Here is a 27,541-nt window from a genome sequence, read left to right as displayed (position 1 = left end):
AAAGTTTACACAGTGGTCAAAATTCAAAATTGTTTTGACCGATTCAGAAAATATATACTGACTTTGACCCATCTACTACTTCAGTCTGGATTTTTTAGAGAAAAGGTTGAAGGTCAACATTAATTTTGGCTCACATGGGTCAAAATAGAAAATATCCTCTTAAATTGTTTTTCTTATAATATTAATAGTCCAAAAACAGGGACATTTGTTACCTCGATATGGTGGCATGGCGGGGGGAGGGGAATGGGACAACTGTCCCCGTGAGAGTGAGAAGTCCTGCTGTAGTCTACTCGCTGTAGAAGTGATGTAATAATCGGATTAACTACCATAACAATAGGGTAAAACAATTTTTGAATATATCGCACTTCACTAGTACGTTTAATACACAGTACCTCTGCATTGAACCATATCATGCTGATCGCTTGCAACTGTAAGATTAGTATCTTTGAAAAGAGCGGTATTGTATTCAATCTATGATTGCAGACATGTGCAACCTGCTTGTAGTGCAGCACGATAAATATTCAAAAATTGTTTTACCCCATTGCTATGATCTGATTATTACATCACTTCCATGGCGAATAGTGATATTTGTTATTATAAATAGATCCCTGGGATCTAGAATGAGCATTTATTGCGTTTCGACAGTATTTTTTGTGGGACACGAGAGCACCTCAGACCTATCGAATTGCATTCTGAATACGAAGCATGTCTTTCTGATATCAAATAATTTTCATTTTTTGACAATCACAATATAATACAAATTTTATGACAAATTATAAAAATTTGATATTTTTCAATTTTTTTTGGTGTTTTGGGAAAAAAATCCATATCTTCAATCTGAAAGGTCAAAATGTTCAATTGATCGTCGGCTTTTCATCCCACCTACATACACTTTAAGTATAAATCATCAGATTTATAAAGTTTACTTGAGTACTGTTAAGGGTTCCAAAATGAGCGTTTATTGCTTTTTCGACAGTATTTTTGTGGGACATGAGAGCACCTCAGACCTATCGAATTGCATTCTGAATACTGAAGCATGTCTTTCTGATATCAAATAATTTTCATTTTTGAAAATCACAATATAATACAAATTTTATGACAAATTATAAAAATTTGATATTTTTCAAAATTTTGATATATAACAGTCCTCGAAGTAAATTATATAAATCTAATGATATATTTTAAAGTGTATGTAGCAGGAGGAAAAGCCGACGGTCAATTGAAAATTTTGACCTTTCATATTGAAGATATGGATTTTTTTCCAAAAAGACCAAAATTTTTTAGGTGTTTTGGGAAAAAAATCCATATCTTTAATACTGAAGGTCAAAATTTTCAATTGATCGTCGGCTTTTCATCCCACCTACATACACTTTAAGTATAAATCATCAGATTTATAAAGTTTACTTCAAGTACTGTTAAATATCAAAAATATCAATTTTTAATGATTTGCCATAAAATGTGTATTAAATTGCTAATTTCAAAAAATCAAAATTATTTGATATCAGAAGGACATTCTTCGTATTCAGAATACAATTCGATATGTCTGATGTGCTCTCATGTCCCAAAATAAATACTGTCCAAACGTTCATACCCCAGCCCTTAAATATCAAAAATATCAAATTTCAATGATTTGCCATAAAATGTGTATTAAATTGGGAATTTCAAAAAATCAAAATTATTTGATATCAGAAGGACATTCTTCGTATTCAGAATGCAATTTGATATGTCTGATGTGCTCTAATGTCCCAAAATAAATACTGTCCAAACGTTCATACCCCTTCCTTAAGCCAACCAAAATAATAGTTTTGTTTCATGTTCCCTGCCCACCTTTGATTTATGCTGCGCTTTTGCTGGAGCAAAATTGCAGAAGTTGAATTTTATTTTGTATTTTTTTTACATTTTAATGAAATTTGGCAGAAAATCAATGTTCAGTTTCAATTTTGTTTCTGTTCACACCGCAACTCCAAAATTGTAATTACATATATTTCAATAAATACCCAAAATTGGTGTTGTTCAATTTATAAAAATTAAAATAAAAAAACTCATACCACCATGGAACATGAGACAAAACTATTATTTTGCTTGTCTTACTGACCAAATTTAAGCTGGATTTATCATTTCTTTTTAATTTAAATCAAGTAATATAATCTCAAGTATACTGAATTGGTCAAGCTACTTCATGAATATGCATGTGATGTATAATTGTGATTGCATCTGATCCAGGCATGTCTTAAGTAGAAAATCAAATTAAAGATGGCATCACCATTCACCAGACTAGTAAACACAAACAAAAACACCCTTTTAAAATGCCAGCAAATAATATCAAATTGGAATGAGGACAGATTTATAGTTTATGCTCCATAATATTTTTATATCAAATATTCAATATCAAATGTTTTGATTTTTGAACAAGTATTTTGTTATTCAATCCATTTCAATTCACAAATTAGTATCTTCTTAGAAATGTTTGACGAAAAAATCTATTTGTGATCAAATGAAACAGACTGAATAATCAATACTTGTTGAAAGTATTTTAGGTGACGAAAAAAGAAAACCCTGTTCTACGGGCCTGACCGACCCAGATTTTGAACAAATTGGGAAACAAATTTTCCTATACAAACAGGTGGTGGCCGCATTGCATTCTCTAAATTCAGTAAATTTTCATCGTCAACCGTGTAATTGAATGGGATTATTTTGAAATTTTAAAACGCTTGAAATATCACAAACAAATAGGCCTATGTTGATAAATAATATAAATACAAGCTAAAACCGTTGGGGTTCGATACTTGAACCCCACAAAACTAACGGAGTATATTGGAAAATGCCATACGGCCGGGCGGTTTCACAAGTTGCCGGCTCGATCATGTCATCCACCGCCTGTATAAAATGAATGTCGACCCAAATTTCAGGAACAATTTTTTTATTTTTGGGGGTATGTTCTCAAATTGCAAATTATTTACAGATTTTGGTGATTTTTTGGGTCATTTCAAAAAAAAAAAAAAAGAAAAAAAAAAAAAGGCCGACCGACCAACCCTACTTGAAAGGTCCGTCCGCCCGTTGAACAGGGTTTCTTTTTCGTTGCCTTACCTTAAAATTTTTTTTTTTTTCAAGTCAGAAGTATCATCTATATGGATCAGGTCTATAATCACAATGGGCTATACCAGTTGAAATCCATACACCCCCTATGGACCGGGCCTATGGAAGACACAATCTTCACCTGAATGGGTGACTCCATTTGAAACTTTCACCCCTGTGTGGAAGATCAAGGTCATGTCTTCTATAGGGCTGTATGGATATCAACTGAAATAGCCAAGTACAATGCATTTTGATCAATATCAGCTTCTGTATAATTTGTGCCATTGCTGTATATTAATTTGATTGCCAACATAAGATAAACGTAGTTCACAGTGGTACTATGTATATAATCAATAGTGGCTTATTTATTATACCTAAACTTGTTTTATACATTATTTTGTCTTGAGGAAAAAATGAGATTAGGTGTGTTAATTTTAACATGTGAATTTTATAAAGGTTGAACTTGAGGAATTGATTGACAAATGACTGTTACTGTGAACCATGTAATAGGATCTATAAGAAATCATTTCATTAATATCTTGTCAATCTGATCATCAATTTACTCGGTTTTTGAGGTACCGTATGATTTTTCATTGTTGTTGCAAACAATAAAAATATATATTGAATACTTGAGTTTATGTATAGTGCCATGATTTAAAAGTGATGAATACTAAAATTATATTACTTTTACCCATCCATTTTGTGCCTGAGGTAGGGGAGGGGGTACTTGAATTACTTCAAATGTGGTGTGCCACCCATGATTCAAAACTCCCACCCTCTCGGCCCGCCAAAAAATCTTTGCCCCCCCCCCTTTACACATGCCATATTTTTGGGATCCCAATTTGCAAACCTTATAGCGTTTTCCTAAGCCTTTTTAGAGCGTTTTATTTAAAAGGCGCCCCATGAATGTGTGCCAAAAATCGGCTCGCCAAAAATTGCTTGCCCCCCCTTTCAGCTCGCTAAAATTTCTTCCCCCCAATTTTACCCTCCCGAGGACTCATAATTATTGCACAGCCCCTAAATTTTGCTCTTTTTTAGGTATTTTACCCCATTTATTCTTCAAAACCCCAGGTCTATGAAAACCCTACCCCATCGGGACCCCATGTCTAGAGATTTGTTGTGGGCAGCACGTCTCTGTATATTTCAACAAGATGAATACCCCATAATGTTGTATGCTTGCAGATTATCATACACATAAACTGGGCTCAAAAAGAAACTTAAAATTTTTCAACCATTTTTCACATGGTCATATCTTGAAAATCTGTACATCAAAATGAACCAAAATTACACACAGGATTACTTCTCAATACCTTGCTTCAGTACTCTAATGACGTGTCAATATCTAAACTGTTACCTTACTGACACAACTGAAAAATGCACAGGTATGGAGCCGCTTGCTGTTTCACATGTCACAGCCTGGAAAGTTTGGAACATAGAGTTTAAGGCACGTGAAGAAGTCGAAACAAATTAAAATGAAGATGATGTTACTTACCCAAACACAGACATCAATAGTGTGCGTCTGTGGTGTGCTTGGAAGCATTCAGTGCCAGGCATGGGACTACGCATTATGAAAAAGCGCGTAAAATTGGACAAAAACACCTGAAAATAAATAAACCTGCGGGAATTTTGACATCAAAAAAGACTGGTTCCAGTGTTTCCACTGGAAAATCCCATGCCTGCAGTGCATCTGCTATGCATTCTGTCCAGCTGATGGGAGGCTTGGGGGAGATTGCCCACTCTTCCTGTAGAGCTGCTCTGAGTGTTTATGCATTAACAGGCGGATTGTACCTTAATTGCTGGAACACATCGCCCGAGCTCATCCCACAGCTGTTCAATCTGACCGAGGTCCGGGGAACAAGAGCACCATTATAAGAGTGTAGGATGGTGAGTGGGGACCAGAGTAATACATTAAAACAATATTTCACTGTGACCCAGTGTATCCAGCAAAATGTGAATTTGACCACTATTAAATCCCCCCCACAATTAAAAGTTTAACCTTCAGCAGATTCAAACTCGGCACCCTCAAATTGACCTACCTCTCGGAACTTTTAGTATAGTTCCATCATATCTACTCAGTATTCCAGAAATACATAAAAATACAGCACTAATTTTTGTGGATTAAAAAAAATATCCGTTTTGCCAAATGAAACATAGCTAAAAATCCTGTTCCTCTAGTCAGTTCCAACTGGCAATGAAAGTCAAATTTTAATTTTTGGTCAATTTTCAAAAATAAGATTTAGCTGTTTCAGTTCATTTGGCAAATCAGGATGGTTTTAATCCCCCCAAAAAAATGGTGCTGCATTTTAAAAGGGCATTTCGTGATCCACAGCCTCATCCCCCCCACTTTTCTCAAAAAAAGTTGAGAGAAGAGGATGCTAGGATCACAAAATCCTCCTTTAATTTTCTGGAACAAGGAGTTATGGTTACACCTCCCAGAAGCATTGAATAGGGGGGGGGGTGCCTGCTTACTGATAAATTATGACAGGATCTTGCTTCATCATAATCCAAATATGAGCACATTTCAAGTTAAATGAACTGTTATGAAGTTAGGATTAGCTTATACAAAATAACTACATGAAGGATTGACCCATATTTGTAATTGTAATGTTTACATATATTACAACTTGCACCCAATTGGATTCGGCCAAATTCATTGATTTCAGAAGAATGGAGCAAGTTTGAATTTAAGTCATAATTATGACTTCAAATCTCCCTTAGAACACCACAGTTGAAATTAAGCAGCTAAGATAGGGAGTTTTCTTTCATTTTGCCCTCCAATATGCCACTGGGTGTTGTCAAAATTTCCTGAAAAACATGGAAAAATCCTGAAAATGCACTTTTCCTTATTCTTTTGTACAGGAAGGGTAGAGGGTAAAGCAAAAATTTCCTGAAATTTGTAAATTTTGTTCAAAATTTCCTGAAATCGGGAAATTTCCTGAAGAGTGGCATCTCTGTACCCTATTTGTTTGGCTTAAAATGACCAGAAAATTTTCCTGACAGTTGTTAATATAAGTATATCATATTTGGTAAAGAATAACCAAATTAATCGAAATAGTATGCTAAGGCTTAAACTCTGTCAATCTCAAATATGCCACATATTTATAAACCTTGCTTCTTGACAAACATTCACTACACTTTGTTTCACCTCTGGTTTGGTAGTGATATCCATGTGATAACAAACTGCCTTTGTATGCATGTTTATACACTGAGCATGCAATTTAACTACGACCAGCAGAAAATGTTATCTACATTAACATTACTACTGAACTCAAGGTGAAGCAAAGTATACAAGAGGAATGCGAGCCGTCTGTCAAATTTGTTTTGAGTAGTTTTATTCTGAACCAAATTTTTTGCATTTTCTTTATCGAAATTTCATTCAAAAGGCTGAAAATATTATCTCAGCACAATGCGTTTTCATGTCAATTGATGACAAGTGAATAAGTCTAGCTGGAGTGCTGTTGCTGAATAGAGCTGATCATTTCAGCACTTTGCTACACAAAACACTACAAGCGTATGAACCTGACCCCCGCATATGGGGTGTTTGGTACCATTTGGGCGGAGGGACAAAGCTGCACTGCTATCAGATATAGTTGACATCATGGGCTACACAAAAATGCATGATGGCAATTCAACTGGAGTAGCTGTTGCGCGGGAAAAAGTCATCAAACTTTACACAGAGTCAAATTCAAAAGTTGTGTTAAAAACCATTCCAATGCATTCCTTTAGTCACAAGGATTCAGAAAATGTAAGTTTGACCTATCTAGGATGTACCGTTCTCGAGTTATAACTGAATAGATCATCATCAAAGGTCACAGTTTTTGCTCTATGAGGGTCAAAAACATCAAAGTGCTCCGATTTTGCCAAAAGGTGTCAAATTGTTTGTTTTGATAAAATAATTCAAATTAAGGATAGGATTGCACCACAGTGATTGCACCATAAAGGATGTTTTGTTACACAGCAAAGTAGGTCAAGTACCATTGAGACTTATTGACCATGACCTATTTTGCTGTGTTACCTAGGTAACAAAACATCCAAGATGGTGCAATCCTATCCTTATTTGAATTGATTTATCAAAACCAACATTTTGACCTCTTTTGACAAAAAATAGGAGCACTTTGATGTTTTTTGCCCTTATAGAGCCAAAAATGTGACCCGTTGACCTTTTCGGTATAACTCGAGAACGGCAAGTCATAGATAGATCAAACTAATATTTTCTGAATCCTTGTAACTTGGAATGGTTTTTAACACAATTTGAGCATGTTTGAAATTTGATCATGTAAATTAAGTTTGATAACCTTTTCTCACCAAAAGCTAGCCAACGGTACAATTTCAGACGTTTTTGTGTCCCTATGGTCTGGACGGATGGACCTTTGAAGTAAGGTTGGTTATGTTTTTTAAACCCCTGTTGGTTTTACTTGTACAGTTGTACACAGAAAAAATTTCACCAAAACAAGAAATCAGGGTAGGTTTTTATTTGTCAACTAATGGGTATTTTTTACTGACAGCCCACTCAGTTTCAGGTTTTACAACAAATGTGCACACTAAGAAACAAACAATGACAAATCATAAATTAGCTTATCTGTACCTCAAGCTTTATTCAAGTACCGACTGACTACACCTTATTAACACATATGATAGAAATTTGAGAACCTAAATGTGCGATGGATACAGCATCTGTAAGGTAAGAAAAAGAAAAGAAAGAAAAAAAGAAGACATTAATATCACAAGCAAAGTCAAATTAATAATGAAACACTTCAAAATCAATGAGGCTCTTATCATTATTATAAATGTAAATATACACTTCTTGTTATTTTGACACATAAAAAGTGTCTTCCTTCAGTGGGTCACAACAGTCTGGGTAGTGGTACAATAGGTGGATGTAAATATATTCAAAAGGGGCGGTACAAGATTTACCATGTATCAATAATACATGACAGGGTCAGAATTTCGTTTCACAATGCGAGAATCAATCTTGATTCTTGCAGAATAAATTTGCGGGAATCATTTGATTCTCGCAAATCAACTTCTGTGTACACTACAAACGTTTGCAGGAATCAACTTGGGATTCACGTTAATCTGTTTAGGAGAATCTTTACGAGAATCGATTCTCTGATTCACGCCGAAATTCTGACCCTGCATGACGACAGAAAAACAATTGCTACCGTTAATGGTAATGTTTGTTTATGCACTGAAAACATACATTGATGAACTGGTTGGTTTACTAGTGTCAAGAAAGGGTAGTTTGAGCATAATGCAACAAGCAACTGATATTATTGGTTCCCTGTTTTGCCACTCTCCAAACAAACAGATACGCATACTCATTGATTGACCAAAAACCCTACTTGGCAAGTCTGTCTGCTTATACATAGAACATGTTTGTTTTTGTTGCACCCTACTTAATGCAAAAATACAAATTTTGCGATAAATAGGGATTTTGGAATAAAAAGGGCCTTTTTTTTGCCAATAAGCATGTGTATGTGGTAGTTTGCAGCATGACAGTGATTACACACTTGAGGAATCTCTTACCACTCTGATTCTCCTGCCCATAGCTGCTGGTGGAAGGTTGGACTTGAACTTAGCTCTGACGGCACCACTCCTTCCATGGGGTCTGATCACCTTACCCCAGATAACACGGGTCCTAGTTGGGTAGTCCTTGCTCTTCTCTGGACACTTTGTCCTCCTGGAAAACAATCACATTAGGTAGAGCAAATTATAGATGTAGTGTGGCACTCGCAATACAGTACGGTATACGAAATGTAGAATGTGCATAATTAGTACCGTATTACACAATACACATTACACACCGGTACATTTTACACCAGGACTCAAATTTAAACAATTTTCAGAGATTCTCACAAACAGAGGAACTTGAATTGTGAAGACATATGTGGTCTATACAGTAATTAATTTGCTATCATTCAACTGACTCGCATTGCCAATTCTTTAACAAACATGCATTCTCTTGCTCCAAGACAAAATTCTGCCCTTGCAAGATATTTATAGAATGACATAATTCCAGTACAATTATACAAAACAAAAGATTTCCACTCAAGTTGAATTATAAGCTGATCAATAGAAAATAAAAAGAGTAAATGATTTCTTTGAAAAGAACAAGAAACAGCCTTTTCAAAGTATGGTGTACACAATAGGAGGGCAGTATTCAATCTGGGTAAAACCCAGCAAATTCATAAGCCTTTACCCACTTCATGCAGCGCCATCCTATTGTGTCTGCCATATAGATCTCGAAAAGGCTAATGAGTGAGAATATCAATACAATAATAATAAATATCCAAAACCTGACTCACCTCTTAGCCTTGTATACGTAGGCACATTTCTTGCCCAAGTACCAGTTGGCTTGTTTTCTGTTGTCAACACCTTCCAGTTTGAGAAGGGCTTGGTTTTCCCTCTGGTTACGAAGGCCTCGTCTGAAGCCTGTGAAGACAGCTCGCACATAGAGTCTGCATTATGAAAATAAAAACACCTATATTAATACTAGCTAATACTGCTTGTTTTGTGACAACTCATTTCACTCATGATTGGGTCACACTGATGGCAAGGGAAGTTCAAAAGGTATTGATTCATTCATCTGGTTATGTTAAAACTAAATTACATAAATCAAATCTGGACAACCAGATGTACATTTTGTTGGACGATCAAAACAACGTTAGCGTTTTGATGATGCAAAAAACCAAAAAAACAACTAGAAGTGACGGCGTAAGGTCAGCATCATAAAAAATGCAACTTTCACACTGCTGAAGACTGATCAATAGTTACAGTCAAAAACATGCAATGTTGGTTTGTCCATCAAGGCATCTAATACGTGTCTAGTTGACTAGTTGTCCAAATTTTATGTAAATCGCTAATGGCAAGAAATGTTTCCAGTGTAGTGTTTTGTTGTGTATATAGTTCTGACACAGTCATACACACAATCTGTATTTTATTTGAGCACCACTGCACTTGTCAGTGTCTTACCTCTTGTTTGGAGCCATGCTGATAGTCGGCAGTCCCTGAAATCAAATGCAAAAAGAAGACCAACTTTAGGCTCAAACACAATTGTTATGACAACAATACAATACAATAAACGGAATTTATATAGCGTTTATAGTATAAACAAAGCGCTTTACAATGATCTTTAAAGTATAACTTGCACTATGTACAACTTAATTTTTTTTTAAACTTAGTTTGGAAACAAATGGGTTTTCAGACAAAACGACTGCACTTAGTGCACTACTTCTGTCCACACTTTAGTAGTAAATTTCCCATTTTCTTTGAACATGATTTTTTATAAAATACAGTCCGGACCAAAATGAATTGAGTGTGCACTCTGCACGATGCATTTTTCAATTTCATTTGAGTGTTCAATTTCACTGACTTTTAGGCTTGTTCCAGATTGATATTTTGATTCATTACTAAATCAGTCCCAGGCCTCGCCGTCTAGATTTTAAAGGCGAGTGAGTTAATCACTCGCTAGCATGATGCTAGGCGAGTGGTCGAAATTGCACAATTTGGGTATACTTATAAATCAAGGTCTTAAAACGGTATTCATGTTGGAGAGGGCACAGAATCGATTCAAAAATCGAGGAGAACCCGAGAACCAGTTCTCCTGAAGGTTCTCGCTGGATTACAACTAGGAGAACCAAAATTGGTTCTCGTAAGCTTCCAAGTTTCAAGATTGAATGTTGTGTTATATTTTACCTTTCTGCAACGGAAATACAATTTAATTGGGAAAAGGGCAAAGTTTTCTTCATTTTAGCTGTCAATTAATTGTACGATCATGAACGGGAATCCATGGCCAATGTATGCATGTACTTTCAATATTTATATAGAAATTTTTATTATGTAAAAATAGTACACCAACTGTCAGTTTTTTTGTACAATTGGTAGTGATAGGTTGACTTCCGGTACAAGCGCTGTGGAAGAGACGGTACCTGGATGACGGCAAAGACTGCTTCTTTAGTTGTCAATTTCTTACCGCGACCACTGCTCAAAATCCATTAACATTAACATCCACTCGTACATTGCACTAAAGCTACATTTTTAAGTACAATTAGGCTAAATAATATCCAAAATTCACTCGTTTAAGTTGATTCGAGTCATTGATCGTGATATTTGTGGTAAAATTCTGGCAAATATCGCGCCAAAATTGTGCAGACACAGAATCTTCGAATGGGTACTGTATTGAATTTTCCGACTCACACGCTTCTCAAACTGATAATAAAAATGGAAATAACCAAGTACATTTTTACTAATACCGTAATCAAATAAAAATATATAAAATAGCTAATTAAATAAATTTTAAGCTCTTTGTAACTGCAAATGAGTACATTTTTAAGGCATTTTTGTTACTTTTCATAACTTGAAAATGCATCGGTGAATTTTTTTTCCATCGGTAGTTTTGCGTTTTGATCCGCTCTTTAGGCTAATGAAAGTCAATTCCTAGTTTCCCGTTACATTATTTTTCATGACTGTGTAGGTGACCATTTCATTATTCATTATTTTATACCATTTCATTATTGCATCTGTTACAGGTGTAAACCAATAACTACCCATGTATAAATGTGATAAATCACAGTTTGTAGTTTACAGATGTAGTTTACAACCACATGAAGGTGATTGTACAACTATTATCAAAAGTTTCACAATATTTTTTACGGGATGAGATCAGAGCAGATCAAAAAGTGCGGGACAGAGAATTGAGTAGGTATTCATTAATAATTCATTATTAACCATATACCATGCTCCTACTGCAAAGAAAATCCCTGAAAATCAACAAAAAGAGATTTATGATATATACTTAAAACCACAATTATTTATTTGTATGTTAAAGTTTGTTAGAAATCAACATTTTATTCAAAATAATGAAATATTTGGCCAGCAAATTGTTTTGAGCGGAGTAGGGTAACGGGAAACTGGGAATCAACTTTCATTAGCCTTACGATGCCGATGTCGCCAAGGCAAAGTGCGACCACGGACCACCTATCGTTAGTTGCGAGCGTGTGTTTGAAATAAACAATTCGCACTATAGTGAGAATTTCTCACTATGCCATGGTGAGAAAGTGAATTCTCACTATTTGGCAAATTCGTACTATTGGGAGAATTCTCCAATTTTGGGGTTGGGAGTCACTTGGGACTCTACTGACTGTGCGAGTCTCCAGATAGGCATGGTCACATTCTAACATGTGAGGGCGGGCTTCATTAAGCTTCTTGTGATCCAAGATCCTGCCTTAACTGTGTAATCCAAATAGGAAAATGAAGAAAATTTGGATTTTGACCCTCTACAGTACAACCTGCATAAATTTTAGTAACAATGCATTTGTGGAATACTAAATTTACTATCAAGTACGGTACCCGGTAGTGAAAGCCACATTTCATGAAACATTAGCGCATAAAATACATACACACATGTTAAGACATAGCCATAGGAAGCCATTGATAATGCTGGGACACCAAATTTGGGACATTCGGGTGAGCTACTTTCCCTCACAACATAACATTGCCAATACTAGTACTACTACTACGGTACTACTAGTAGGCCTATACATGATTGACCCCTCATTTTTTAAGTTAAATGATTCTCTTTTTAATGAAAGATGAATTTAGATGAATTTTAGATGAATATTAAATTTCAAAATTTTATGAATATGCCTACTCCAGACTCGGTAAGAAACCATCCTCAATTTGTTTACGCTTCAACAGGTCACGCATGAGAATGATCATCCATGAAATTGATGAAAAACCTGAAAAGTTTGAAAAAGCGCATGAAATGCACCAAAAACGGGCTGAAATTTAAAAAAAAGAAAGTGTGGAAATTTGGACCACAAAAAAGCAGGAAATCCTGCAAATTGAAAGCAGGAAAATTCTCATGCCTGACAGGTATATGTAATATGGTAGTCACTAACTATAGAAGCCATTTTCCGAGGCGCGGAAAGACACCAAATTGGTGTCGTATGACCTATGACCCTGATAAACAGCACGAATCTGAATCTGAATCTGATTTGATACTGTCCAACACTCCTTGGTTGCTTGGCAATGGTAGAAGTAAGCCGGACAGGGTTGTGAGTGCACAATGCTATTGATTACTCTCTTAGGTACTTGTGAAGTTTTGATTTGAAGGTTGCTTTCTTGTCTGTTGAGATTATGTTATATGGAAGACTGTTCCAGTCCACCACTGTCCGCGGGAAGAAAGAGTACTTGAAGCAATCTTTTCTGGCTTGTATTCTCGTGAATGTAAACTCGTTGGTGTAGCGGGACGGACGTGTCGTCGAGCGCAGGATTTTGTTTACCGGGGTGGAAGTTGTTGACATTGCTTGTGAGTTTTGTTGAGGAAATTCCTATTTTGTAACAACATGTAACACACCAAAACATAAAGATCGACTATCTAATGACTTCATAGTCTACAATGATTCTAAATTTACCATTATCTGCGGAATCCTTTCTGTTCAAACACGAATTTGTAGTTTCATATTTTTGCCGTGATCGCAATGTTCGGCGAAGCTGCCAAATAATTCAACACTGATGGTCATGTGATGACCTTGTTCAATCTGGGTCTCTGTGGACCCTACCACTTCTTAATAGGTATGCTATATGCTTTTGCGCCCGGGGATCGCCCTACGCCGTCTGGGTGATTTGTCAATCAAGTCAATTACCTCCCCTATAGCCGAGTGGAATTAGTGAACTTCCCCCTCCTTCCCATATTGCATTGCGCGATAAACATGGACGACTGCTGCGAGTGAAAAATTCGGCGTGCTCACCGATTTCATGCCTAAATGTGTAAGAAATAATCATCTGATTTCAATATGGAATCAACAAGAAGAAACCGTAATCACCTCATATACGACTAGAGACAATTTCAGTACAATAGTAAGTGTGCGTAATTGCTAACGAATATGAATTAAAAACCGGTAACCCACACGATAAGAATGCACCTCCGTGTACATTGCATAACCACTCAGTCTCTCCCTGATAGTCATTTAACGACCAAATGATAAATGACGACTATCATGGAAGACTGAGTTCCGCAGGCGCAGTCTAGTAATATGGTTAAGGGAATGTTCATTGACAAGACGAAAATATTTGATTCTGCTTTATTTGCCCTGTAATGATTGCCTGGGAGCTGTTTATGCCTATTATGTAATAATATGCTGTGCATGCTATACATGTATAATGCACGCATTCATGCTATTTAATTTACGTGTCTCGATCATGTTTTAATTCACTAACACCAAAAATCCCGTCAAATCCAGGATTTTTGATTGCCATCTGTTGATCTAGCTTACGTATATAAAACAATTATAATGTTTTATTTGTCTTTCTTTCTCTTTTTATTAATTATAACCCGCCAATAATTCAGAATTCACTATTTTTGGACCCCATTTAACCATACCTTCCAATGGAAAAGAGACAGTCGGAAAAGAGGTCAAAGGGTAGGCTGTTCGTGCAAAGGTAATTATTTTCTCCAGTAAATAATGTTTCAGTGTTTTACCGATGGAAACATTTTCCAAATTGGGACTTTGCATCATAAATTAATAAGCTAATACAATTCAATTGGACAAAATAGTAAGTTAAATATACATTTCTTATAAATAACGTTCAAAAACATTTATCAAATATATTAAAAACTGAATATTATTATTAAAAGTTGAATATAATTATTTGATCACTAGAAACATAATATACCTAGAAACGCGTAAACAGGTGACAGTCAGAAGGACTTGATCTTGCAGGTGCAGGATACTGAATTTGATTCAGTTTTTAAGAAGACAAGGTTACATTACAATGAAATTACGTTTTATTTAGTATAGGTACGTGTGGTTACAGATATGTGTAATTAATTTGTGTGAACTTGTGTCATGGGCCATGGCAGTGCCAGTGGCACCACTCATCATATCAGCTTGAATTAAATTAAAACATTGTCATTGTCATTGTATCATGTTCAAATTCAATGTTCAGTATGTTGTAACTTTTGTAAAATCATGAAAATAGACACTGACAGACAGTGATAATATTTTTGAATAATAATTAAAATACTATAGAGGGTATGCAATACGACGTCACTCATGACAGAGTCATCCTCATTTAAATAAAATTCTGTCCTCCATTTATATTAACTATAATTAAATTAAGTATTTCTTGGCTTGCCTTGGGCTGGCCAGCCCAAACTGGAACATGCGTGTTGCGTCCATGTCGTGTACTAAGCGTGTAAGCAGTGCCAGTGTAAGGCGTGTGTATACTTTCTTCTGTACCGCGCTATATTCGTGTAGACTGCCTAACTAGCCTGTATCTCGTTTCGGCCAAAGAACGTCTGTAATACATACCTGTTTTTAATGACTTTGCAACAATGTTTCTATTGTCAGCAATAACAGCTTGCATTCACACTTTTGAGTTTATATGGTGAATTTTCGTACACATCATAAATAAGTGAAATCAGAATATCCTGAAAGGAATTTAGGTAAAGAATTCAACGACACTGACCTCTCAGCAGCTAATGTTTTCATGTAAACATGGCGTCATTAAACATTTTTAGCCTACGTTTCGTATCCTACTACCGGATCGTTGAAACAACAAAACCTCAATCCCCGGCCTCATTCACGAATTCACTCACCTTCCTACACCACCAGTTGAAATAAAACTCGAAACATCCCGTGTTATTCCTCAAAACTACATGCACCTTCATTAATAAAAATTGAAATCCTAGTAGAAATCCGTTATCGAAAATTGTTTGATATAAAACGTCACCAAAAGTAATTTTTCTGAAGAGTAGATACAGCGTGTCAAAATGGCGGCCGAGTCGCATCCCCCAGCTTTGTACGTGTACCCAGGTCACGGTATGTCTACGTGACGAACAGTCAAGGTCAGAGAACAGCGCAACCTGTCTGCTGTAATATAATGGCTCCGCCCAATGAACGGCGCTGTCAATCATCCTTATTGCCTTTGTCGAACAGACTTTTACGCAGGTAAGAGCTCACGCTGTCCTCACTTTTAGGATCGACGAGCGTCAGGCCGACACAAGCTGGTTGTGTAGGAGACTATCATCGTGATGCCCACGTTGCAACCATTGGATTACGGAAGAAATATTCATACCAGGACTGAAGCAAATGTGGCTATTTCTATGTTTGTACCGGCATGTACCGCCATTTTTCAACACGGAGCTAGCGGAAAATACTGCAAATTCGTCCAAGGTAAGCAAAGGGTTGGGGATCGCATTTTTAACTTTGACTAAACTGTTTCGGAGTTAAGGCACGCTAAAAGTAGACCATTTCGGGGGCTGTATTTGGTGTACATGTGACGTTTTGAACAGAGCAAAAAACGACCACTTATTCGCTATTGCTGAAGTATACCCGCCGAATCATGTACCAATACACAAGGTATTGGTACATGAGATCAGGTATAATATTCGTGCATGTTTATCGCGGAACCACTAGCGTTCACAGTGTTCCAGTTTGGCCCAAGAAATACTTAATTTGATTATAAGGTACCACAGGAAAATTCGCATGATAATACTATTAATAGTAAACGCGTGATATGTATGAATGGTTGCGGAATTGATCTGGAGACCTGTCCCTCTGTCATCTTAAGTTATCTTAGTTAGAACTGTCCTCCAGCATGGCTGCCATTTCAATTGTTATACCGTTATGGTTGGTTTATTGCATGTACACTCTATAGGTAAAATATCTAATTCTCGATCATGAGAGCCAATTAACTTGGGTACGGACAGGTATTTGCGCTAATATGACTCAAACACAGACAGACAGACACGCTCACAGCTTTTTGGTGCCATGGTCATTGCTAGGAATGTAGGCAAGGCCAAGCATTGCAAGGTTAGGTCATCATAGTTCACGCGATTGTGTTGTGAGTATGAAAAGTACACTGACGCAGCATCCTCTGATGATTGGGAATTAGTTATTTTGCCTATAGTTTGAGTCATGAGCATGATATTGATCATGTGATATTCAGATATTTTAAATTCACAGACTACTTACAACAAATAGTCAAAGTATTGCATTGCATGGTGTGAATTCTCTCATTCATGAGGGCTAGATTGTGCCATAACACGCCACAAAGACCATAATTTTCAGGCATAAAAATATGCGGTGCGTGCGTAGCAGTTTTTGCCTGTCGCATTTCATGGAACAATCGGCCCTCATTATCGGGTGATGCTGAGTGAATGGAGTTTGTCTGTTAATGAGTGTTATCTCAATCAATGTTTTTAATATGGTCTTGACAGGACATCATAATCACATCTATGACCAGGGGCGTAGCAAGCGGGAGGACAGGGTGGACGAAGTCCATGGGCCTCAAGGGCTCAGGGGTCCCGAGCAAAAGCGAAAATGAAGTTTGTTAGGGACAGGGCTGATAAAGCAGATATCAAAAGGGCCCCGCACTGCTCCTTGCCCATGGGCCCTCGAGGCTCTTGCTACGCTCCTGTCTATGACTCTTCTTCTTCTTGACTCAAAGTCAAGAAAAAGCTTTGACCGCATGCATGCATTTTCTTGGGCTATCTGTCTTTCTGATGATTTTAAATACCTCCCTCAATCTGAGGATTATCGTACCGTACTTGGGAAGTAATTTGGTGCAGCAACTGCAAAGGTGCTGGATCACAGGAACAATTTTTATGAAAGGTGCTGAACAAAACTGCTGGAAAGTGCAAGTAAAAAGCGCGACCCGGGTTGATCTTGCTCTGACCCGAATCCCGGCAAAAACAACCAATCCTTAATATACCGGTACCTGTTGAGTGTTGTGTCATTAAGCATACACAGTGTGAGGCGTATGCATGAGATCTTCTGAACCATGTTATACACAAAATGTCTGCGGAGCTGCAAGTGTGTTGAGTACTCCAGCTATATAAATTTGTATTTTGTACTTTAATTTGCTTTACCTTCATGATGTAACCTTAACTAACCTTAATGACTTTTACAGATAAAGCAACAGTCACCATGTCAGAATTGACATCACTAGATGCCCTTTATTTGGGCACAGTTCTAGAAGACACCATCGACCAACTAGCCATCTTGGGTAAAATCATGCCACAGACTTTTGAAGGAAGACCTGATGCAAATGAGGTAAAGTAGGCCCTTATTGCTTAGCCTTTAAGAAGGTGTTCCGTTTCAAAGTACTGTATCCAAGCAGAGGCAGCATGCAGCAGTTGCATCTTAAATGAAAAAATTTATTAAAAAATAAATTAAACTTGGCAATTTTCAGCTAAGGTACAGGGTGTCCCAAAAGTCTTGATACCATTTTGAACCGTCATATCTTTCACAAGGATTGGTTGAAGGAAATCAAAATACTTATTTGGAAAGAGTAAATTACAACATACAAATGATACAATACCAATCAAAAGTAAACCTCAAATGCAGCATATCAATAGTAGTGAGAAAAATAGGTATAAAATTGAATTTCAAACTTCTCTCTTCACCTTATTTACTTGTGAAATTTCTACGAAAATCATCATCTTAGGCCAAAGAAAAAAAGAAAGTTTGTCTCAGAAACATTTGGTAAAAGGTAAGTGCTATGCTTTTGTTTAGAAAATGAGCTATTAAGTTTTTAATATTAAAAAATATTAAAAACTAGATTTCACGGTTCTCGGGTCGGGCAGTTCTTGTATATTAGGCCTATCTCTAATTTGCCCAACACCCGGTACCTGCCCTGACCTTTTTAACTGCTATGATATTATGCCTAGGCCTACGTCTTCCAAGGAGGATCCCGAAATTAGTAAACGCAATAACGCCTAATATAACAGGTTATAATGCTTTACCATAACTGATTATTTTAATGTTTAAAACCATACTTGATGCCCCCGGAAATAGTCATGTTCTCCTGAAATAGGCCAATGCACGCGTTCCATATTGAAATATGTGTTTAAAATAGGCCTATTGGTGCGATGAGATGCACCTGGTAGTCACACTGTTAGGCCTAATGCTTTCAGTTGCACACACTGCGCCCGTTGGTACTCAGCGAAAGCGATCCGCGCGTACGCGATAGTGCGCGGACTCAGCGCAAGCGCTCCGCGCGACGCAATAGCGAGCGGACTCAGCGAAAGCGCTCCGCGCGACGCGATAGCGCGCAGACGGACGGACACTCTGTAAATAGTATTATGATACAGTCAAGGCACAATGTTTACATGTATGTACTTTGATACTAAAAACAGAAACATAGTAATATGTATACACAATGAAAAACACAACAACCAAACTGCAAAAAATAAAAAATTGGATCGTGATATTATAATACTAAAAATATATTTAAAAATTGAACATATATATGTAGGTTTGTATGCCAATTTTGGTGTCAAAATAATTATACAAGTTTTTTCTATGCAACGATCTTCATGTTGGATGTGGAATACTAGAGTTATTAACATTTGAGATGGTATAGAGACTTTTAGAACACCTTTTTTTTCTTTTCTTTTTTAATAAAGAATAATTTTTATTCAAGTCTGTCAGTAATGTTGGCTGAATGTGAACTTATAAAAGCCATAATGCAATGTGATTAATTTACCAAAACTGCTGAAATAATATTAGTAATAACTGCCGGGAATGGTTTCTGTCCATTCTAAGCCAAAATAACAAGGGAAAGTGAAAGAATCGAGTGAGTGGGACTAATTCTGCAATAAAATTGTTATGTTTAGATTAAAATTGTCAGCTTCAACTAATATACATGTGTTTATGTTTGTATTTTCAACAGATGGTTGGAGATGAAATTGGCAAAATTATAGATAGCCAAAAGCAACTAGAAACTAAGTATGAAGATCTGATTTCAAAAAGAGCAGAACTTAGAGCAGGATCCAGAAAGGATGCAGGAAAGTTAAGGGATAATGATAATGAGATAGATAATGTGGTTGGAGGTATCCGACATGCTACCCAAACATTCTCTAAAAGTATGAAGCAAAGTCCATTGACAGCAGACAATCTCATGAAGATGCAAGATGATAGGTGAGTTGAACAGGTGTCTTCACTTTTTGTTAGAATTTTTTACTTAAGTTTTTGCATAGGGGCACAGCCACAAATTGCTTGTGAACCTCAGTCGATTCGATGACTCATGCTACATATATTTTCGTTATATTTGTATATGTTTCACTACTTTGATTTTCAGGGGTTTTTTTCCTTCCTTTTTTGGTATGGTTTGACAGGGAACAAATTACAGGAGTATTATAAGCACAAGGAGTGCCCTGGGCCTCAAGGAAAAACAGATGATTAATGTTCTTTCAACAGATTGAAAGTCCAAAGAAATCAAACAAACAAACAAGGCTGTAAAAATCACTGCGGGCACGTTGATACGTCTATTTTACAATCAAGTTTTGGCCCATAAAATTGACACTTTCAGACCTGAATGCCTCTTGAAGATTGGCTTATTTCTAACACTGAATGTGAGCCTGTGAGGGATGTATTTTAGCATCAGTTTGACTCTGATGTCCAAATGACAACCATTGGCAATATAGCCAGCGTATTTTTAATGTTTTCTTGCCAATAGATGGAATTGTAACTTTTGGATAGTAACTTTTATTGGTAACCTGCCTGACTGGCTTGCAGTGAAAAAAAATATTATGAATATGATTCATTCCTGAAAATAATGATGACAAAACAAGTTTTGAATTTCATAACTTGTGTAAGTTCTGTATAAATATTGTAATGTTTTCAATACTACTTTATCAGGAAACCTGATTCCACTTAACTAGACTATAATTTAAACCTTGGTTTCTCCCCATACAGGGAATTTCTGCAAGATGTTTTAGCAGAAACTTTGGATGAAATTTCGAGTGACAGAACGTTTATGGCACTTATAAACTCTGTCACACTGGAAAGACAGAAGAAGGAAGAATTGCAGAACACCATTCTCAAGTGAGTAGAGAGTTTATTTCACAAGGCCTTACTATTGTTATATTATATGATATTTACTTCTCATTTTGCCACTGAAATATTTAAATTTTCCTCGTTGTGGTCAATTCTTATGCAAACCTGCTAAATCAGGAAGCCTTTAAATTTTTGGCATTTGGAGGAAAAATTTGCTTTCTCATAAAGGAATATTTATAGAAATTGTTGGAAATGTTGCTTTCTTGGTGGGAAATTAGAATTATCTTCCCAGGATATTGTGTTTTGGCCTTGACTCATCATGCACCCAACTTCTTTGCTACAAAGGCCGACTGTTTACATAGAGATTTGCAAGTCAGTTTGAACATGAGATGTGAACAAACTATAAATGGCATAGAGACAGGAGGCACACATGAAGGCTATACTATTGTGGATTTTAGGAGCAGTAATTTAAGTTATCTGAGTTTGATAAAGCAGTTGCTAACGCAAATGCATTTGTGAATAGCGGCTAAGAAATATAATAGAGAGTACTTACAGTGGGGGCACTTGGATAAACTTATTAACAATGTCATAAATGAAAGAGAAAAAAAAGTGAATTTGGATGCTTTTTAAAGACCAAATTAGTGTTACATTTCTGGAAAAATCATCATATTATGCAGTGATGCTTCATTTTCCATTTTACCATGAGTCCACAAGAGTTGTCTGACCTGTTGAAAATGGTGATAACAATGCATATGTGGTTTGTTTTTCAAAAGCATATCCTTACCAGTATGGAATGTTTTCAAGCAATACAAATCCCAGGTATTCAGTTCAATAAGCTATAACTTACCTCCTTGGCTTAAATGTGAAACTTGTCACTAGATCCACTCATTAAATGTGGTTGCTGGACTGTCATAATGGCTTGCTTTGTTATCACAGGGAGGAAGAAGGCAGAAAGAAGATCAAGAGTCTTCAGAAGCAGATCCAAAATGTGCGAGTGGAGAGGGAGGAGGAGATCCAGCAGCGAAATCAGATGATAGCTCATCTTAAAGATCAGCTACAAGAGATGAAAGCCAAGACTAGTATGGAGGGCAAATATATTCAAAAAGATGCTGAGGTTGCTGTTGGGCAGACACAAAAGAGATGCTTCCTGAGTGAGAAAGATGCGAAGGGAGAAATAGAGGTAAAAAGAAATGGAGCCATTTCAGAGTAGTGGTCACCTCCCCTAAACATAATCCTAACCCTATCACTCAATCCTAACCCTATTCATAACTGTAAAACCTAATCCTCACCTTAAGGGGGTACTACACCCCTGTGGTAAATTTGTGTCTATTTTTGTATTTTTCTCAAAAAATAATAACACACTGGTAACAAAAGTTGTGCATATTATTGGGGCAAGGAATCCAATTACCACAGTGACTCAAGACAAGCGGTTCAGTATATATGATAGGAAATGAGGTACATCCAAGCGGTACCTTATTGTGATCATAAATAACGAACCGCTTGTCTTGGGTCACTGAAATTACAGTGTAGTAATTGGATTCCTTGCCCTATAATATACATAACTTTGTTACCACTGTGTTATTAGTTTTTGAGAAAAATGCAAAATAGACAAAATTTATTGAGGGGTGTAGTACCCTTAAGGTGACAAAAAAACTCTGTTCTACAGGTTGATGGTCCTTTCAAGTAGGGTTGGTTGAGTGTTTTATTTTAGTGGAGGTTTTCTAGCAAATGATTCTAAAAATCTTTTCTTTTTTTTTTTTGCAATTTTTTTCTCCACCCTTCACTCATGTTTTTTTTTCAGTCAAAAATCCTAACCCTAACACTAGTAGTCTCTTAATCCTAATCTTAACCCAAAAAACTCACCCTAACCCTGAAACATAACCATAATCCTTATCTGTCTGCCCAGGGATTGCATAATTTGGCGACAGGGTGTGTGGCTGGAGCTGACAAACCAATACCAAATTTCTAAATAAGGACCCATAATTTAGAATTTTGGTTTAGTCTATATTTTTACATGCAAAAAAGGTATTTTAGGTTTAAAATTAATTAATTTACTGTGCTTTTCACTATATGTAGTGCGTACAATTAATCAAAGGACACCTATATCTAACGATTATTTTCTTAAGAACATAGACCCATGTCTAAGGATTTTTCATGAAAAAAACGGTCCATTTGAGCGGCATATCCCCGTATGCCTCTTGAGAACCCCAGGCTCTCTGCAACAGTAATCATTGTTTAATATCCTTATTATTAAGGACTGATATTCCAAACAAATCTGCAAATAAATTACAGTCTATTTTGATCATTATTATTTTTATACCTGTTTCTCACAGCTGTTGAAGAAGAAAATAGATGAGGAAATCCGAGTCAATCAAGAAATAGAGCAGTACCTGAAGACTCACCAGCAAGAGTTGGAAGAGAAAGTAGAGCATTGGATGGAGAAATATGATAAAGATGTGGAAGCTAAGACCCATGAGCTGGAAGTCCTTAAAGCGTCCAAAGCCAATGATCTGGCTAGGTTGCAAGAACTCACAAAACTGGTAAGAACTGGAAAGAAAGGATAGCTAGTAGTATCAAATACCAGTCTTGTTTAAAAGATTAATAAGCTGCATAATTTTCTAGATAGAATACAATGTACTATGTTTGAATTGAAATGTTAATATATTCTGTTAAAAAAAAAGCACAACTTGTAAATGTGGTATTAATTGACCGAACTTTGACATGTTTTCTGTTCAAAATTGAATACATTTGTAATGAAAATGAACAAATTTCTGAGGAAATATAGGGCAAAAAGCATCCCTTCACTAAACTGAGTTTTGTGAAATTTGCAAACCATTGCTAAGCCTGATAGACATGCTGCCCTGTTTGTCAAATCTGATGATTGTAGGACTCAAGTTCATTTTCACAAGGCAGAGTGATTGTTTAAAGGATCAGATAAACTCACTACCCTACATAATTAGGTAATGTTAGGCAATGGTTGGCATACTAAACTGACATAGACTATAATTTTGATTTGTTAAATTCAGTATGGTGAATATGAACAGACGGTGGTGGAAGATAGGATTGAGAAGGAAAAAGAAAGAAGAAAACAAGAACAGGAACTTGAAGAGCTCAGGTCAACTGTGAAGGTAAGACATCTGACATCTCAAAATGCAGTATCTGCTGTGGTAATTACCAGCATATACTGTGTTTTACTTTGGAAGCAGTAAAAAGTAAAAAGACAGTATCCACTGTGTCCATTACTGCATTTTACTTTGGTAGCAGACTGATTCCAATATGCTCAAGCAGTCTGTTTATATGTCTTGTGAAAATGCTATATTTGATTGAGTTCACACAAGCAGGTACTTAATTTTCCTTTGGATTCAGTAAAACAAGTAAAAAGCCACTGCCTGCTGTGTTATTTACTTGCAAGGGTTTTTTTAGCGGAGGATTTTTCCGAGTACTGAAATACTGAGGGGGGGGGAGCATACAATTTTATACAATGAACTTAAAATAGATGGTGCAAAGTTATTCTCGTCATTCATAATCTTTGTAATTAACATTTTCAACAAATAATTTTTTTTATGTTATGAATTCAAGCTTCATACTTTCAAGAAATACTAAAATCATTCTTTCAAATTTTTTTCCTTTTGTTCCTAACAGCTTCAAGCTTGGTGGCGTGGTGTTATGGTGCGCAGACAGATAGGTCCATATAACAAAAAGAAAAAGAAGAAGGGAAAGAAAGGAAAGAAATCAGGAAAAAAGAAGGGAAAGAAGAAGTAGATGTTTTAATTTTACTATTTTTTGTCACTCTATTATTAAATATTATAGGGAAAAATATATGGTGACATTAGTGTTGTGATAAAAACCTGTGAACAGAAGAATTTAGTATATGTCACATGATCTGATGCAATCAGATCAAAGTTGGCAATAATGAAATTGAGATAGGCAGAAAAAATCACTAAATTTCAAAGATTTCCAACTTTGGTCTGAGTGGATCAGATCATGTCACAAAGAAGGAGTTATGGTGAAAAAGTAATACATATTTATATATAATTCAAAACAAGCAACAAGGTTTCAGTGTGGCACACCTGTTTTCAAATGCTGTCAAGTTCTCTTTTATGTGTGGCTCTGACTGCATCAGGACTTAAGTTGGAATTGGAAGTAGCAATGGTTATTGTTGCAGACAAACAAACAAAATTTTTGACAAACATATTTAAGAACTGTTTAAAAATGAGTGGAAAGTTGGTAAATCTTTATTTTAGAGTTATGACCAGATTCATAATTTCTGGATCATAAGCTTTAAAATGATATTATATTTGCCAGTATTTCAAAGAATAATTCTTTTGTTTTCTATTGTTTTCTGGCATGTTTAATGAACCAGTCCATATCTTATTTTCTTCACTGATGACTTTTTGCTCATATTGTGAAAACAGGCCTCATTTGAGGAATTAGTTTAAAATTTCCATTATGACATAGAAGCATTGAAAACCTGGGAAAAACAGTGTAACTGATGAAATACAAATACGGTATAATGGGATCAGCTAATTGATATTTTGGTTAGTGCAGTCATCATCATACCACAAGGGAGTGGACAACTTATTGTTAATCAGTTGCAAGTTAGTAGCAACTTTTGCTGATTTCTCATGTAATAAATATAAAACTTTGTCACTGTTTCATTTTCTGTGCTACATAATGTATATAATTAACAAATTAAATTATAAACATTTGAAGAATTCAGATTCAAAATCCAATAAACACTATAATATTGGTGTAAATTTTAACCGATTCACACAAGCAAATTGAATTCACACTTACGTGTAATTTCGTGACTTATCCAAGTTCACTTCTTCAGCACTCTGATCACCACTTTAAAAAAATTAAAAGACATTGCTACCAACATGTGCACAGCACTATATGCCGACTTTAAATTGACAGCCTACTTTGAAATAATCCCAGTTACATTTTTGAAAATATGATCAAAATCAGTCACAACTTATTTATTTTCTTTCTTTTTAACCTGTTATATTTGCCAATATCTCAGGATATCAGGTTTTGCATCTGAATTTTTCATTTCATGATCATCCAGTAGCATAAGCTCAAATTGATCATTTTGTGTACCACAGGGATTTTACTCCAATGATAATGAATCTCGGAATACAAAGAATGGGCCATTCCAGTTCAAATCCATGGATACACGTATGAAAGACATGTCCTTAATCTCCCACACTGGTGGTATAGATTTCAAATAAGAGTCGCCCATTCAGGTAACCCCGTTTGGAATTCAGATTCCCTGTGTAGAAGATTAAGGGCATGCATTCCATAGGGGGTGTATGGATTTTAATTGGATAGCCCATTCCATCAAAACCAGAACCACTCCCGAATACATTTGTATACCTAACAAAAACGTTCTTAAAATGAAAATAATACTACAACAACATTTTTAAACATTTTGTCAACGCTTAAATAACATCATCTTTAAAGTTTTGCGGCAACATTCAAAAATGTTTTTAGAATGTTTTAAGCATATTCAAGCAACCCTTTCTAACCTTGAGCAAATGTTTTCAAAAATGTTTTATGTTTGCTGGGTAATGGACAGGCTATCATAATGATTACATGGCATTTTTGTGTTTAATGAGTTGTAAAAATAAAACATTAATAATGCAGAAGGTGTGCTGTTGTTTCTGTTTCTAAATTAAGTTTTTTCCTCAAAACAGGCCATATTGTAGAAGCCCCCACCCCCGCAAAAGAAAGTCATGGCTACTGCAGGAGGGGCCTGATTTTCATTGATTTGATGTTGCAATACCACCCAATATTTCATTCCAAAAGGGTCAAGTCCTAATGATGTAGAATAAATTAATATTATGTGATCACAGATCAAATGCAAACAGTAAATTGATTTATAAGAACATTCAATTATTTCTCTTATTTTTAGTTATCAAAATTAAGATTATGCAACTAACAAAGGTGCAAAAAAAAGTGAATTTGATGATTTTACAATTTTCTGAATAAGCAAATCGCTCATGGGCCTTGAACGAAAACAGTGCAAAAGGTATCAAAATCTGAATCATCATCTAGAACGCATGTTGGGCAATGTTTTTGGAACATTATAATTTTGCATGTTTTTTGCTTTGCTTGCTATCTTCTGTAGATAGCATTTAGGGCATACAAAGAAAATAATCTTTTTCCTTCTCTATTTTTTCTTTATGTTTAATGATTTTTTAATGATTATTATTTTGACTATCTACTGAAGTTAACAATGATGGCGGCTTTATGTAGGCCTAAGATAAAGGTAATTTCTTGCGACTGAATCTAAGCGGCGCTGCCAATTAGAATTATCCGTTTGGCGACTGAATCCTCAGATTTGCCGTACTGAATTATCATCTAGAACGCGTGCTAGGCAAAGTTTTTGGAACATTATTATTTTACATGTTTTTGCTTTGCTTGCTATCTTCTGTAGATAGCATTTAGGGCCTACAAAGAAAATAATTACTACCTCTTTTTTTTTCTTTATGTTTAATGATTTTTTAATGATTATTATTTTGACTATCTACTGAAGTTAACAATGATGGCGGCTTTATATAGGCCTAAGATAAAAGGTAATTTCTTGCGCACTGAATCATCATTCTTTTTTGTTTTGTTTTGTTTTTGTTTTGTTTTTATTTTGTTGTTTTGTTTTCTTTCTTATTGTTTTCCTTCCT

At 35.8% G+C, this 27,541-nt stretch overlaps 2 protein-coding genes across 2 annotated transcripts; one reads left to right on the top strand and one right to left on the bottom strand.

Annotated features, from left to right (window-relative positions):
- Positions 1-7,645: 7,645 nt before the first annotated feature.
- Positions 7,646-14,532, bottom strand: LOC140154862 (large ribosomal subunit protein eL33-like). Its single transcript, XM_072177511.1, has 5 exons — positions 14,459-14,532; positions 10,048-10,082; positions 9,381-9,533; positions 8,602-8,755; positions 7,646-7,749 (listed from the first exon to the last, which is right to left on the bottom strand). The coding sequence occupies exons 2-5, from the start codon at positions 10,062-10,064 to the stop codon at positions 7,726-7,728; spliced, it is 348 nt and encodes a 115-aa protein (XP_072033612.1). The 5' UTR covers positions 10,065-10,082; positions 14,459-14,532; the 3' UTR covers positions 7,646-7,725.
- A 225-nt stretch (positions 14,533-14,757) lies between these two features.
- LOC140154861 (dynein regulatory complex protein 9-like) lies at positions 14,758-25,595 on the top strand. The gene is made up of 8 exons (XM_072177510.1): positions 14,758-14,876; positions 17,992-18,134; positions 19,756-20,003; positions 20,781-20,909; positions 21,798-22,041; positions 23,195-23,401; positions 23,888-23,989; positions 24,504-25,595. Exons 2-8 carry the CDS (start codon positions 18,009-18,011, stop codon positions 24,621-24,623), a joined length of 1,176 nt encoding a protein of 391 aa, XP_072033611.1. The 5' UTR covers positions 14,758-14,876; positions 17,992-18,008; the 3' UTR covers positions 24,624-25,595.
- Positions 25,596-27,541: the final 1,946 nt, after the last annotated feature.

Source organism: Amphiura filiformis, chromosome 6, assembly GCF_039555335.1.
Source record: "Amphiura filiformis chromosome 6, Afil_fr2py, whole genome shotgun sequence".
In the NCBI taxonomy this organism is placed as follows: Eukaryota; Metazoa; Echinodermata; class Ophiuroidea; order Amphilepidida; family Amphiuridae; genus Amphiura; species Amphiura filiformis.
Note: the sequence above shows the minus strand (reverse complement) of the source record. Positions and strands in the feature narration are given on the sequence as shown.

Coding starts and splice junctions, on each gene's coding strand:
- LOC140154862 (XM_072177511.1), bottom strand. Junction 8,756..9,380: donor TACGTATACAAGGCTAAGAG/GTGAGTCAGGTT, acceptor ATTGTTTTCCAG/GAGGACAAAGTGTCCAGAGA. Junction 7,750..8,601: donor TGGGCAGGAGAATCAGAGTG/GTAAGAGATTCC, acceptor CTTACCTTACAG/ATGCTGTATCCATCGCACAT.
- LOC140154861 (XM_072177510.1), top strand. CDS start 18,009: ATGTCAGAATTGACATCACTAGATGCCCTTTATTTGGGCACAGTTCTA. Junction 20,004..20,780: donor ATGAAGATGCAAGATGATAG/GTGAGTTGAACA, acceptor CTCCCCATACAG/GGAATTTCTGCAAGATGTTT. Junction 20,910..21,797: donor TTGCAGAACACCATTCTCAA/GTGAGTAGAGAG, acceptor TTGTTATCACAG/GGAGGAAGAAGGCAGAAAGA.